Source organism: Rattus norvegicus, chromosome 14 (genome assembly GCF_036323735.1).
Source record: "Rattus norvegicus strain BN/NHsdMcwi chromosome 14, GRCr8, whole genome shotgun sequence".
NCBI lineage: Eukaryota > Metazoa > Chordata > Mammalia > Rodentia > Muridae > Rattus > Rattus norvegicus.
Window position 1 is genome coordinate 62813378 of NC_086032.1, and position 15616 is coordinate 62828993.

The following is a 15616-nucleotide window of genomic DNA, read 5'->3' on the forward strand; positions in this document are numbered from 1 at the left end:
TAAAGATACTTTGAACATAGAGGACCATTTTCTTACTCCTTTAGAGGATCTCAGATCACATTGGGTAGGAGGATACTGCATATAAAATTTTATTTTAGTTTTATTGATTTTTTTATTTTAGGCTACATGAAACTTATATTTTATCATGTATCAGACTTGGTCATATAATACAAAGTAAAATACAATAAATGATTTGTAAAAATATTCTTTTTTCTTTTCTTTTTTTTTATTAACTTGAGTATTTCTTATATACATTTCGAGTGTTATTCCCTTTCCCGATTTCCGGACAAACATCCCCCTCCCCCCTCCCCCCTCTCCCCTCCCCTTCCTTATGGGTGTTCCCCTCCCCATCCTCCCCCCCTTGCCGCCCTCCCCCCAACAATCTAGTTCACTGGGGGTTCAGTCTTAGCAGGACCCAGGGCTTCCCCTTCCACTGGTGCTCTTACTAGGATAATCATTGCTACCTATGAGGTCAGAGTCCAGGGTCAGTTCATGTATAGTCTTTAGGTAGTGGCTTAGTCCCTGGAAGCTCTGGTTGCTTGGCATTGTTGTACATATGGGGTCTCGAGCCCCTTCAAGCTCTTCCAGTTGGTCTGAAGTTCTTTAGAGCTGCAGGAAACTGGTTCATGTAGAGACCTAAGGGGTCTTATGTCAGGCCTTGCTTTCTAGAGGAGCTGAACCAAGCAAAAGTCCCTATATAGATGATATATGGCTTCACTATAGGAGCTGGTGGTCCAACAGAAGACAGGCCAAGGACCTGGTGCAGAAAGCAGGATGCTTCAGCAGTTCCCAGCTAGAGCTGAAATGCCTCAGTTTCTGGAGAGTTGTTGGTATTGATTCTACTCATGGAAGCCAAAGAAGCTGGTGTTTGATATCAGCTGATTTCAGCAGCCCTTCCACTACACTGCCTTCCTCTGTCTCTGTTTTTAATTTGGGCCGCCAGCTGGGCAGTGCTGCCTACATTCTGGCCAGGTCTTTCCTTACATACCGGTCACTCTCCCACATACCAGTGCTCTCTGAAAAGGCCCCAGAAACACACAAGTGTCTTTCATAAGTCCTGGCTATCTCTTCAGCCAGACAAGCTGACTGCAAACCCATCACAGGTATTTTGGTTGGCTGGAAGGATATGTGTATGTATTCATGTATGCATGTGTTCATGTACTAGCTTATCTTTGTATCCATGGGTACATACAACCTTGGAAACTGAGGCTGCAGGTGATCAGGAGTGGACCAGTGGGATCTTGCAAAGAAAGTGAACAGTGTCAAAACTAATCCTGAATCAGCAAGGCTTCTTCCCAAGGTGTCATGTGGGAAAATGACAGGAACATGTGTCCCACCTCCTGCCAATTTTCCACAGTCCAGCCCCACCAGCAAGCTGTCAGCCAGAGAACCTCCTTGTACTTGTCCAACAGCAGGCCTGACTGTAGTGTTGTTCTATTGTGGTTCTAGTCAGGAGTACCAGGAAGTATTCCTGGGGCCTTCAATGTTTGCACCAAGACCTTTGCTTATGCTAAACTCACCCAGCTGCGCATCGTCCATACCGTTCATCATGATTGTTCCTGAGGTCTCAGAACACTACCTTGTGGGAAATTCACAGCCTAGTATTAAATGCACATGTCCTGGTATTAAGAGCCATTTATTCTCCCCTGGTCACACAATGCCACTATTACTTACTAGGTCAGAGAGGGACATCAGAGCCCTCCCTTTTACTTACCTGAGAGACTGAGGCCAGATGAGCTGTCGTCATAGAACAAATGAGTAGAGAAATGGGCATAAGGGGCCAGCTCTCAGGACCCATCATCCATTGTCTCCTGACTCCTGCTTCTTGTATCTCTAGAATTTCTGATTGATAGAGGGGTTTAAGGCCAAGAGTCTGGTGCCTCGGGAGGGAGCTTGAAGCTGTTTGCACATAGCCTTATATCTGAAGCTGGGAAAACATTGGGGATTCCTCTCAGACAGTAAGGTGCTGATGGAGAATGAGGAATAGGATGACACTAAACCTCCCCAAGCTATCCTCCTCCTCTGAGGGCAGCCGGAATCTCTCCTCATCCATAAAGGTCCTCAGCTTCCAAAGGACAACCTTTGTCCTCATATTCAGTCGTCCATAGCCATAGGAGGCCTATTAGTAATTAAGGCATGGGTTTCCAGGAACTGGTGACTTAGTCCTCATTGGAGAAGGTACAGGTCTGGCTTCTCAACATGGGTCCATGAATACCCTGGGCTCCAGACCCCTGCCTGGAAGAGGGAAGAGTAATGAGCCATTGGTTCTTAAAGGCAGGTGGCTAGGTGGGAGTTACCAGGCGAGGAAGGTGAGACCAGCCTGCTGCCCCAGGTTTAATGCTGTTCCTTGCCTGTTTTCAGGGGAGATTCAGACGCAGGAACGAGATGAAAGCCGTGCAGCTGCTGAGGCGCTGACAGTGCCTGAGGATGCTGGGAGGCCTGCTGTCAGCTCCCCAGCCCCACCGAGCAACGCGAACCAGCACTCGGACTTTCATCATCCTCCAGTACCCCAGCCACTATCAGAAGAAGTAAACACGGTGGGAGGAAGGGAGATCACTCAACTGACTGATGGACAGGAAGCTACAGACCTGGAGGAGGTCCCAAGGGAGGCTCCCACGGAGGAACAGAGGTGTGAGCCACAGCCGTCCCCATCTAGCCTCTCCCAGGAGGAATGCATCGTAACTCTCCAGGACCACTTGCCTTCCATGCAGCCAGAGGTCAAAGCAACCAGCACGGGAGGTGACAGAGGCATCTCAGAGGGTGGAGACACAAGAAGCACTGTGCAAACATGAGGGGGAGAGAGACTGACAGGGTGACACACTGAAGGCACTGGGGACAGCGAGGAAAGGCTACGGCCTCAGAACAATCATCCAAGGCACTTTCTGCTAAACACCTTCCTGTCTGCAAATGAGAAAACACTCTGAGCCTGCTACGAGCTGGGAACACCCAATGGTGCCAGCCCTGTCTGATTTATTAAAGCTGGCCTGTGAGCTTCTCGGTGTCACCTCTGTCTGCTGAAGACGTGCTGCTGTGAACATGGCTGGGCAAAGGAATCGTGGTTGCCATATGGCTGCCTTCCCACATCCCTCTTCCTGTCAGCATTTGTTTTATTAGAGAGAAGATGTTTTTCTATTAGCATTTAATGTTGTCCATCAAGATGATGGGACAAGCTAGGAAAGCAAGGGTTTTTTTCTCCGCCCCTGGGTCTCCGTCTTGGGAATAGCTAGGTGGCTGGAAGGAAAGATGTAATTGAATGAAATGTGTTCATGAGGCTAGGGCTACACTTTGTCATGTAGTGGTCTCGGAGGGTCCCCCAGCAATGGGGAGTCTTGGCACCCAGTGTTTCACAGTGGCGGGTGGGAGGGACAAGAGCAGGCTGAGAACGTTAGGCTGCAGGTAGGAGAGGCTGTTTGTTGACTGAGTGCAGATCTGAGTGTTCTAGCCTAGGTCTGGAGGTTTCACTGGTCAGGAGGGATGGGTAACAAGTAGCTGCCAGAAGTAGGGGACCTTTTAGTGGTAATCTGATTTTTGTGTTATTGTTATTTAGATAATATTAGAAATACTAGGCTGTCTTCATCGGATGGTGTGGTTATCTGGGGTTTGGGAAAAGCTTACTGTTATCCCAGTTTCTTACACCACCGAAGAATCTGAAAGCATTCTCTCCATCAGCAGAATTTTCCATATAGGCCCCCAGCATCCAGAATTGATCTCAGAAACTCCAGGTAGAAGGAGAAGCTCAGAGGAGAAATGTGTTCCCATTCATCCTAAAACCTGGGACTCTTGGGGACAAGGACACACCTTCTGGTGGGAGCCCCAATGCCCTGTTTATCCCTCGTATTTCAGTCTGTCCCCTGCCCCTGAAGGCCAGTCCTCTAGGGAAGGAGGCCCTGAGGCTGTAAGTTTACACGTACCAATAGTCCTGAAGGTGCCTTTTGTGCTATATGGGGGCCATAGCTGGCTTTCAGCTGCACATGGTCAGTATTACTACAGAGGACAACGGAATGGCCAAGGGAAACCCAGCCAGATGTGACTCAGTAAAAAGAAAATAAACACTCTCACCCCCCAGAAGCTCTGGTTTGGACGAAACAGGTATACTTCTTTGTGGCCAGTCTTCACTTTCAGGTAACAGGGGTTTATAGTAAACTCTAGCAGAGTCTAGAAAGGCAAGAAACTGCAGTGAGTCTCAGGGTTTGTGCTCTAGGGAGCCAGGATAATAGGGGTCCATAGCTTGAGCTCAATAGATGCAGCCAGCACAGGAGGCACCTGTGTTATTAGATGGGGTGAGCCAGTAAGTTGACATTGTTATAAATATGTAACTATGACAACAACATCCCTAGTTCTGCTGTGTCTACCCAACATGATTCTTCTATTCTGCAGACATTAAAGAGAGTCCAGTCACTACTTGTCGTTCCCCTTGGTCTTTTTTAAACAGTTGGCTGCGGCATTCTCTCCTCAACTCTGCCACATTACCTCCATCTCTCCTGTATTCCCAGCCACAGCTCACACGCAGAGAAACTTAAACAGCAGGGTAATAAATTCTGTTGTGTGACCAGAATGTCTGAAGTGGAGCATCTTGGCGCTACTTCAGGAATTTCCCAGGGATTCTGAAATCCATCTCCCATCTTTGCTTGTCTGGGGTCAGTTGAGTTCCTGGCAGTAACAGCTCCAGACATATATCACATATATTTGAAGGCAGGAGGGTATCTCTCCACACATATGTATAAACATCTTTTAAGAGCCAAAGGAGAAGGACAAAAGGGTCTCTGCCATACTGTGTTAATCACAATTCATTACACACCTATGCCTAAATGCCTAGCTAGGAAGTAATGTTTCTATGATGGGTGTGGGTTCATCAAGGTATATTCTCTGGACATAAGACACTAAAAGAGATCTGGATAAAACAGAATCATGTCTTAGGCAGCTGAATGAGCAGTTGTGTAGACATGACCCCTACATATCTTTTCTGATCTTGCTTGGTAATGTAGAATATTATGTTGCCAACGGGTCTGAGCTGGAAAGCAACTGTTATTAGTTAAGGGAAGACCATGTCCTCTCCCCTCTTTCCTGATATAGCCTGCCCTGTTTCCCAGCTTTCTTTCCTCCTCCCCTTGCTTCCCCCATAGGTGTGTCTGTCCTGTTAGCTTTCTACCTTAGTTAGTTAGTTGATTTGTTAGTTAGGTAGTTAGTTGATCAGCAGTATGCAGAGAACAATCTAGAGAAAGAAGACTAAGTTGATCGTCCTTAAAGAGAGCTTGTTTGAAGTCTGCATTTTGCATTCTCTCTGCTGGTATGAACAGTCCACAGGGTGTTTGAGGAAATGGATTGGTGCTTGAGAAGCCAGCCCTTCTCATCCTTGCTCTCTCCCTTCCCAAGCCCTGTTGTCATCCTCTGTCACCCTCTTGATCATTCCTCTGAGCCCTACTAGCCAGAAGGTCTCTGAAAGAGCTTCCTCCCTACAGCTAACTAGTATCAACTGAATTAGTTTATGTTCCTGCATGGCTTCCTAACACACTCCCATCATCCATCACGATGCCAAGTTCTAGAAAGGGCCCTGTGTGGCATTCCACACAGTGGATTTTTGCTACACTCCTGCCCTGAGAGAGCCTGCACCCGCGTCACTATCTGACAAGGTCATTTCATTTGCTCATTAATATGATTCTTCCCTATCTGTCACTTTACAATGACAATTTGTTTGTCCTTGATTTTCTATACCCCACCCCCAACACACACACACACACACACACACACACACACACACACACACAAAAATCCAGGGGCTTTTTTGCTATCATTGTGTAGCCCTGTGACTGCCTGGCTTCCACCTTCCTCTTTGAAAATCTCTGCTGGAATATTCTGGAAGATGTGTTTGGAAGCATCCTTCCTGATTCTGAGTACTCCCTCAGGAGGTAGCAGGTAGGCTGTCCAAAAGCCAAAGGGTGGCCATGAGATCACACTTCAATGCAGTTCTTTCCCCTAGGCGACTGAGGTGACTGAACAGAGAGCCGTGTAAGATCAGAGCAGAAAACAGGAGTGCAGGAGAAGCTCTAATTAGAAGGAAGAGCAAGAAAAGTAAGAAAGCTTGGTCTCTCCAGAATACAGCACACAAAAACAAACCGCCGTGACTCAGCATGGGGGCAATTTACACCTTTCACTAAATGACAATGTTTTCTTTTGGCTGTGTAGGGCAAGCCCACACAGCACTGAAAAGTTTCACTTGGGGAATCTGTATGAGTCCAGGATTGTGTGGGGAAGGAATGCCACACAGGAGCAGGAGCGCTCCTTTGATACGGGGTTGCCTATTAAACAGGAGTTGGGTTTGAACTCCAGAATGGAAGTGGGGATCTGGCAGGGGTTGGGGGGGGACAAAAATCTAGGTGCGGTGGCACTCACTTGTAATCCCAGTGTGTGGAGACAAAATGGACGGGTGGGTCCCTGGCACCCACTGGACAAGCAGGTTAGTTATTTGGTAAGGTTCAGGCCAATGAGAGACCCTATCTCAAAACAACAAAAGTAATTGCCTGGCCTGAGGAGTAACACCTTCAATTGCCCTCTGACATCCACACACTCATACACAGACACTACACACACACAACATTAAATTACCTTAAGTACATCATACTGTTTCTAAAAATGACGACGACGATGATGAGGATGATGATAACTTCTACTCCTTTGCACACAGTGTACCGGTTTCTCCATCATCGTGCATCGTACATAACTGATCTTATGCCATTGTTACCTCAAGTGAGAGGGCTGGGGGCTGGGGAGATGGTTTAGTGAGCAAGGAGCCAGCTATGCAGGCTGAGAATTAGAGTCCAGATCCCAGCATCCGTGTAAAATCTTGGTCCTTGGGGCAGCCTTCCTATAATACAAGCCTTGGGAGATAGAGATCTAGACTAGCCAAAACAATTAACCCCAAAGTTAGTAAAAGACCTTGCTTCTATATGTAAAAAGGAGAGGGGTCAAACAAGACAACTGCCAACAAATTTGGGTCCCACACATGTACAGGCATATTCATGTGCACATGCATGCACACACTTATTTGAAACAAGTATGAAATCATGAAGGTATGTGCCCGTGTATACACAACACACACACACACACACACACACACACACAGACACACACACACACACACACACACACACACACACACACACACAGTAGGAGATAGAGGGAGAGAAGGAGGAGGAGGTGGAGACGGAGGAAAATGGGGCAGGCTCTATGGCTCAGGGGATATCAGGGGATAAAGGTGTTTGCTGTACATACCTTGCAACTTGAGTTCAATGCCCAGAACCTGTGTAATGGATTTCACAAGTTCTTCTCTGACCTCCACATATGTACCATGGAAATCCACCGCCATCATTCACATACACAAAATGAATTTCTTTAAGTATTAACTTTCCTGACTGGGGGAATAACAGTCTGCATTATCCGTGTCGCCCTTCCCCCAACCTTCGCCAAAGCCAAGCCCGGGGTTGGGTGTTACTTCCAGACTACGGTAGCAGCTCGTCTCTTGCTTGTGTCCCCTGAAATTCTTTGCTCATATGGCAGTAATGAAAACTGTGGAGAATGTAAGGATTTTATGCATTTTGTTCAAACAGCAGATCTAAACTCGGTTTATTTCCTGCAGGCTTTTAAGTTGGCCAAAGCACTCACTGATTTGCTCTATTTTCTTAAGATTTTTAGTATTTTTGTGTATGTGCGCTAATAAGCCCCACTCAGAAAAAAAAATTAAAAACATCCCTGCCATTCTGAGAAACAGCTTATCCTAACATCTAAAGATAGCATCCCTAATTATTGTCTACATTGTGTGTAAGCTACGCGGGATCGAGCATTATTCTTGCCTTACCAGCTGTGGGTAGGTGCAGCCATTACATCAAATGATTCTAATTTTACAGAAAGAAATCAAAACAAGTGTGGGTTTAAGTCCCAGCAATGAACGCAAACCCTGTGAGTCAAACAGGCAAACTGATTAGCAAGCAGGCCAGGAAGTCAAAACAGCAAATGGAAAGAGATCCAGAAGGGAGATCTGTGAGATGAGGGAAGTAAAAATAGAAGCCAGGGATCAAGTGGAGTCCAGGGGGCGGTCTTGGTGGCACACAAGATTCTGTGCCAAGAACCAGATGTCCGCCTTAGAGCTCCCAAACTTCTCCTTCTGCCTCTCCCCACCACCCAAGCTGAAAAGGCAGAGTTGTCTCCTATAGGCTCTGGTTGGTTCGCTGTAGAAATGCTTCTGAGAAACCTTCGGTTGAAAGCCAGGTGGTAGTGGCTCATACCTTTAATCCCAGCAGCACTCAAGAGGCACAGGCAGGCAGATCTTTGAGTTCGATGCCACTTTGGTCTACAGAGCTCATTCCAGGACAGCCAGGGACACACAGAGAAATCCCATCTCTCTGTGGCAAGCTTTTCTTTGTTGAATTCCTTCTAGTAGCATGACACTAATTTACAAGGTATCTAGACGCATTGTTAGGGATAGCTGTAGCTGTTCTTAGACTAGATTTGTATCAAATATGCCTGTTCTGCTGAGTATCTCTCATGAACAACACCGGATTTAGGCCTTAAAACAAGCCTGGGAGATGACTATATTTTACATAGGTTTTGCTATTTGTTCAGGTCATACAGTCATTCCTTTGCTCTTACAGTGACCATACCCTCTTGTTATTGTCCCGGTGTTTCTTATCTCTGGGCTGTAGAGATAGTGGCTAACCCCATGAATGAACAGAATAAATATGGATTGGGTCTGCTAGAATGTTCAGGGGCCCACCCAAGAAGAACAAAAGGTAAGTGATGAGAAGCATCTGCTGATCCCAAACCTGGCTTCCCTGTGGTTCTGAGTTGGCCATCACATGGCAACCAAGGGGCAGATCTGGCTGTGGATGGACGCCATTCCTCTCCATCATGGGTCCCCATGTCATTGGCATCTCCTTAGCACATCTCCTTGAACTATGGAGGCAGAGTACACTCAGCAGCGCAGAGGACGAATTTCTGGCTGTGATTCAGTTTGACTGACAGGTGCGATCAGGGAGACGCAGAGGCTGCCTGGAAGGACCAGCTTGGGAAGTCTGTGCTGGGAGGCAGGCGCTATCACAGGTCCTCAGATTGGGTGTGTAAAGGTATAAGACATGCAGAGACTGTTCTGGGGACATCCGGGGAGCTGCATGCCCAGCTACCTCAACACTTACCTCAGCCTTTCCAGGCTAGGGACTCCAGCCTGGAATGCACTTCACGTCAGGTGGGTTTTATTCCACCATCTTTGAGTTCTTTGGCTCCCAGTTGCATTGGTATCTTTTTGTAAAGGAACCACACACATGCACATTTAAGTGTCCTTGCTAATCCTAAGTCCTCCAAAAGGCAGAACGATTCATGATAGAAACTTCTATCTTTAGAGGAGGAGACCTGCAATATTCTCAGGGATATTTTGGGGGAGGAAAAAAAAATACTAAGCTGCAAAATTTCAAAAAAGTACACAAGGCCAGTGCAGGACTGAATTGCTGTGGTTTTAATGAGCAGCATAAAGGTTGTCAAATACTCTCGGAGGAGCTGCTCTCCTTGGGGTGCAGGCACCATATGGGAAACAGATGAAAACAGAACCAGGGGCCCGGCAGGAGGTGATCAGGAACATGGAATCTTAGGGATGTGTGTGTGTGTGTGTGTGTGTGTGTGTGTGTGTGTGTGTGTGTGTGTGTGTGTGTCAGGGTGGTCCCAGAGCCCTAGGAGGAACAAGGGGAAGACAAACGAGGTCTCTAGGGAAGAGAGAAGTCTCGGGTGCTAGGGGACAGAAAGAAAACAAAAGGGGGCAGAAGGAAGTGGGGTGGTGATATTTCAGAACACCCCAAGGGAGTTCTCTAGAAGGTCCACTGGGATGTCCTCAGAGTAAAAGGAGAGTTATCTGCGCACATTCGACCTCTGGGGGTAAGCGGGGAATTCTCTGGGAGCAAACTCAAAGACTGTTTCAAAGGGGATGCTAGGGGCTTATGGGATTGTCTTGGGGCATAAAGTAGTTCGAGGTGGACCTAGAGCACGAAGGAGTTTGGGTCTGTGGAAGTGCATAGGGTGTGAAAGGATTCCTAGGTTACAAAAAGTGTCCTGGTCTCCGAGAACAGTGCCCAGGGCACGTGGGAACATCTGGGGCTCGTGGACGTGGCCGAGGAGGTTCTTGAAGGCATCTGAGCCATACAGAGGTGTCTGGGGTATGTGGAAGAGTGTGGGGCGCACAGAGGCGATTGAGGTGTCTGGGAAGCGTCAGTCTAGGACACCCAGAGACCTCTAGGATGACTGGAGGCGTCTAGAGGCGCGTGTGGAGGCATCTATGCGCGCAGCAGCTAGGCTAGGCGGCCCTGGGTGATGCTTAAGTGGTCTTGCACTCGCTCTCCCGCCGCCGCTTCTTGCGCTCCTTTGTCTGGCTCTCCCAGGCCTCCGAGTTGCTGGTGCCTACCACGCAGCAGGCGAGCCGGCGACCTGCGTTGCCGTTCTGCACGCTGGCCTGGTTGCCACCTTTACCCAGGTCGTCCTCGCCAGCGTGGACCACCACAGCGCGGCCCAAGATCGAGTGCGGTCCGGCCAGTGACGTGGCCAGGCCCATTCGATGCTTCCAAAGGCGGCCATCGCGCACCACGAAGTTGCCGAAGTCCCCCGGGTGCTGTGGGTGCGGCACACCCAGCGGGTTGTAGTGTGGTCCGGTGGACTCGCAGCCCTGGCTCAGGTCCCCGAACTCATGCACGTGGATGGCGTGGTTGGAGGTGTTCTGCTCGGCTGGGAAGCCCTCCAGATTGAAGGAGGCCTCAAGTCTGGAGCTGGGCCCCAGCTGCCGGAAGAGGACCAAGCCTGTGATCTGTGGCTGATCGGGAGGCAGCATGGCTGAGGGCTGTACCCTGCAGACTGCGTGCATCTCCCTGGCATCCGCCTCCCGTTGTTTTCCTAGCTCCATCCAGATCTCCAGGTCTTTGGAGTGCGTGTCGCCTATCTTCTCAACCAGGTCAAGCCGGTCTGCTAAGTCGACACCGGACTCTCCGGTATCTGACATGGTCCAGGTGACAGAGCCACAGGCCACCAGTAGCAGGTTGCAGAACAAGAAGGCCACCATGGCTGAGGTTCCACACCTGTGGAATGCCCCCATATCCGGGGGAAGAAAGCAAGTCTTAGCAGTTTGAAATTTCCAATCTCGGAGACTTCATTCTCACTACCCAAACCCACAGTCCCCAAGGGATTGCCTGGGTCCTATCACTTGTGTGTGTGTTGGGGGTAGGGAGGTGGGGGTGGGGCAAAAGTGTCTCCGGACACAAGTTGGGGCCTGTGTCTACACAAGTGCCAAAACCCTGCATTAGGAAAGTCACAGAGAGGAGCCTTGTGGGGAGGAGAGTGGGGAAGGGGGAGGGAGGGAGGGAGGGAGGGAGGGAGGGAGAGAGAGAGAGAGAGAGAGAGAGAGAGAGAGAGAGAGATCAAGAGAACACCATGGGGAAATCTCAGTGCCCTTTTAGATTCTTAACTCTGGCAGACACACATGAGACTTGGATTTTGCCTGGACTGAGTCCTCTTTCTGAAGCGTCAGCACCGTGTTTCCCACCACTCAGCCTACTTGGAGCTTGTGGTGGTAGCAACTCAGCTTTCTTCATGGTTTCTCCCTTGAGTACCTGCGATAGTTTTCTATCTGGTCCTCAGCCTGTGTCTGAATGTGAGCCTCTGTGTTTCTGTCTGTCCTTAGTCTGTACCCGTTAATTTTCCGATCCTGTCCAGCTCCTAGGTCCACACCAGGCAACAGGGTGCACAGTTATTGAATGAGGACAACAGTGAAGACAAACACTCAAGCTGTCTCAACACAATTCTCAGGTTGACGTTTGAGCCTTGTGCTGGAGACACAGGGAAGAAGGGGGGTAGTGAAGAGATTTAAAACACTATATCCATTCCATAAATGTGTAAAATTACATATCAATGTCATAAAATTTAAGTTCTGACTTAACATAAGAAAGGACAAGGACTGGGTTTAGAAACCAAGGAGAAAGGCAGTGGGTACAATCTAGGGACAGAGACAGACCCAGAGAGACAGCCTTAGGACTAGTTAGGGGGGCATTCCAGGGAGCCAAAGCAGAAACCATGAAAACTATTACTCAGTGGAGTTGGCAGAGAAGGCAAGGGTGTGGTGGCAGGAAGGAGAGAGATACAATTGCCAAATGCCAAGGTGCCCCAAAGAGAAGAATGTGTGGGTGCTTGTGGGTACCAGGCCCAAGAGGAAGTGGGCTAGGATTGTGCAGTGATGGGGACATCTGGAAGCTCAGGTCTGGCATTGGGAGGGGCCAGGAGATAGGCTTAGTGTGGAGTGCGCATCAGTGTGTGTATGTGTGTGTGTGTGTGTGTGTGTGTGTGTGTGTGTGTGTGTGTGAGAGAGAGAGAGAGAGAGAGAGAGAGAGAGAGAGAGAGAGTCTGTGTAGGAGCCCAAGGTTAACATCGAACATCTTCCTCAATTGCTCTCCACCTTATGTATTGAGACAGAATCCCTCACTAAGCCTGAGGCATGTTAATGTCTAGCTACTAGTCTAACTAGCCAGATGTAGTTTCCTATTTCTTCCTCTGGGGTACTGAGATTACAGGTGGACCACCATGCCCATCCAGCTTTTTGAATGGTTTCTGGAGATCCATGCCCCCTACACACACACACACCTTCATTTTTGCTTTACCCACAAGGCCATCTTTTCAGCCTGGATTCTAGTTTTTAAAACCAAGATGCATAGCCAGCTACCAACCAAGAGATTCTAATCAGAAGAGCTTAACTGAATTTTGCTTTTTTTTTTTTTTTAGAAGTTTAAATACCCTGGTGCCCAATCAAAGGCAAGGGAAAGGTACAGAATCCAACCTCAGTTGCGACACAGCTGACTCATTTGATATGTGGGTGATTGATTCCAGGATGCCTCACGGGTTCCAAAACCCATGGATGCCCAAGTCCCTTACATAAGACAGCAAGATGTGTGCACAGAAACAGCTCAGATGGTCCCGTATTCTTTAAAACTTGCCTGGATGGCTGACTGCAGCTACCCGGGTAAATGCTTCGTAAATAGTCATTGCAAGAATAAAGGTCTGTGTGTGTGTGTTCTGGGCAGATGTCGGGTGGGGTTTCTGTTTGTTTGAGTTTTGTAGTTTCTGTCTGAGGTTGTCTGTGGTACATAACCCAAGGACATGGAGGGTGACTCTACTATGACTTCACGGGGCTGCAGTCCATAGCCTTGGCTCCTTCCCTGTAAAATAAGACCAGTTCTGCTATCGAGGGCCATGATGAGGGTCAAGGCAGATATTTATAGATGGGATACTTTCACATTTTAAAGCTGCCCTTAGGGATTAATGATGCCTCCAAGGGGCTAGCTGAAGGTCATCTGTGCTTTCAGAGCCCTTCTACAACCCCTGAATAGGTGTCATTTAAAATGAATGGAGTGTGAGTTCTTTCCAAAGCTGTTAGAGAAAGACAATTTAGTATGGTGATTATAAGAATGGATTCAGGAACTCACCCCATGAATCTAAAACTTGACTACCACTTACGCTCTGAGGTTATCTGCCATTGCTGTTTCCAGGCTCAGTAGCATTTGTGCTAAGCTGCAAGCTATGGAAGGGCCTGCTTCCTCTCTGAGCCCAGTTCTCATTTGCAAGTAGGCGCAGGCATACCTAGCTCTGGGGATCATGCCACCAGGCTTCAAAGAGAACACTGAATTGCCAACACCTGTTGAATTTTTGGGTCATGCACTGCTAAAATGTCTTTGGCATATGCAAATTTTATGCATATGCAGGTGTGTATGTTTGTGTGTGTACATCTATCTATATGTGGGTTCATTTGTGTGTGTGTGTGTGTGTGTGTGTGTGTGTGTGTGTGTGTATCACCCATTCAGCTAGATTGATAGGCCAGCAAGCCCTCCAGTCTCCATAACTGTGTGTGGCTTTTACCTGGATTCTAGAGATCAAACTCAGTCCCACGCTTGCACAGCAAACACTGTACTGACTAAGCCATCTCCCCAGCCCCAAGATTTGAATCCTGGTAAGCACCCTATGTTGAGATCTGGACACTAGTGGGTAGAAAGCAGAGGCACAGGAGTGAGAGTCTCTCGAAAGGTTACATAGTCACTGAAGAGCTAAGGGCAGGATTTGGAAGTGAGTGGTGTCTCTCAGGCCCAACTTCAGAACCACACTGCACAGTTTTCATCTAGAGCTCTCACGCAGAGCAAGTTTTCAGCAAAAGGTAGCAGCTTGCGTCAGAGAGAAGCTGGTGACAGAGCGGTAAGGATCATCAACTGAGAGATTCTGTAGAGACCAAGGAAGGAGGAGATAGCCAGAAAAGGCTTGAGAAGAACAAGCCTTAGGTCTTAGGGGACATTGAGAAAGTAAAATCTACAGACCCCTTCACTTGTGATGTGGCCTAGTGTGGCACTGAAGTTAAAGCTTTGGGGAGAGAGTGGAGTACAGGAGCAGCCTATGCGTCCCAGCCCCAGGCTCTCACTGGACAGGGACCCTGACCCTGCCTGCCCTTCAGGAATGTCTTGTGCTCATGCTGCGCTCCAGGAATTCTTCCTGTAAGGCCTAGGGCAAACTCCAACTGGAGTGTGTTTTAGGGCTTTTCTAGGAATGAACGTTTTAAAAAGACAATTCTCTTAGAAAACAAAAAAAATGAGCATCTTTCCTCACCCCCAGGAAACTTAGACCCCTTGTTCAGATGTCTCCTTTCCTCAGGCGTTTTCATCACCAGCTGCTCCTTACAAGGCGCCTCTGCTGTAAGCCAGACAGGACCCTTGGACAAACGGCTTTACAAAGCAGACTCTTCAGAGTACCTGTGCGTCCTCCATAGCCCCCCACACCCAAGCCACACAGCGTCCAATGACAGCCTTCCATACATGACATTTATAGCATGAAAGACCTCTTGGACCAGCCACTGCAGGCCCAATGCAGAAAGCTTTGTCCCACCCCTCATGATTCTACTCCCCACTCTAGAAAAGCCAGGCCTGTCACTAATTGGGTTTCTCTCCCACGAACATGATTGAACCTTTTCCAACAAGTGCCGGATGCCCAACCCAGTTTCTAAAACTTAAAAAGCACACTTGTAAAAGAATGAAACGAGCCTTAGCTTGGCACGCACCTGACAAGCTCTCCCAAGAACGTTTTTCCTCTGGTGAAGTACAGGACAGACCCAGCTAGAGGCCTGAGAAAGAGCCTCTGAGCTGCCTCCCCAGAACTGGCCAGCTGCTTGTGAGCAGCAGAGAGGCCAGCCCCGGGGAGTGGTCAGCAAAAGGGAAGAAGGTCATTGGGCTGGCCAGGAGAAGAAAAATCAGCCTGGCTGTCCCATGTGGTAAAATTGCCGCTGCCGCCTCCTCCCCCTCCTCCCCCCTCCTCCTCCTTCCTCCTTCTCCTCCTCTTCCACCTTCTCCTCCTCTTCTTCTTCCTCCTCTTCTTCTTCCTCCTCCTCTTCCTCCTCCTCCTCTTCCTCCTTGTCTGCTTTTTCCTCCTCTTCCTCCTCTTCCTCCTCCTTCTCCTCTTCCTTTTCCTCCTTCTCCTTTTCTCCTTTCCCTGCCCCTCCTCATATTTCTCTTCCTTCTCTGTCTCCTTTTCCTCCTCTTATTCCTTCCTCCTCCTCGTTCTTCCTCCT

General features: G+C 48.5%; 2 protein-coding genes across 5 annotated transcripts in view; one reads left to right on the forward strand and one right to left on the reverse strand.

Annotated features, from left to right (window-relative positions):
* Nucleotides 1-4401, forward strand: part of Ccdc149 (coiled-coil domain containing 149) — a 95212-nt gene extending 90811 nt beyond the window's left edge. For all 4 annotated transcript variants that reach the window (XM_006251034.5, XM_039092757.2, XM_063273760.1 and 1 more), the window contains one exon: nucleotides 2362-4401. In XM_006251034.5, the coding sequence (XP_006251096.1) occupies nucleotides 2362-2792 (431 nt within the window). In that variant the 3' untranslated portion in view covers nucleotides 2793-4401. The remainder of the gene's footprint in view (nucleotides 1-2361) is intronic.
* Nucleotides 4402-9487: 5086 nt separating this feature from the next.
* On the reverse strand, nucleotides 9488-15225 carry Sod3 (superoxide dismutase 3). Its single transcript, NM_012880.2, has 2 exons — nucleotides 15110-15225; nucleotides 9488-11102 (listed from the first exon to the last, which is right to left on the reverse strand). Exon 2 carries the CDS (start codon nucleotides 11084-11086, stop codon nucleotides 10352-10354), a length of 735 nt encoding a protein of 244 aa, NP_037012.1. The 5' UTR covers nucleotides 11087-11102; nucleotides 15110-15225; the 3' UTR covers nucleotides 9488-10351.
* Between the last annotated feature and the right edge of the window lie 391 nt (nucleotides 15226-15616).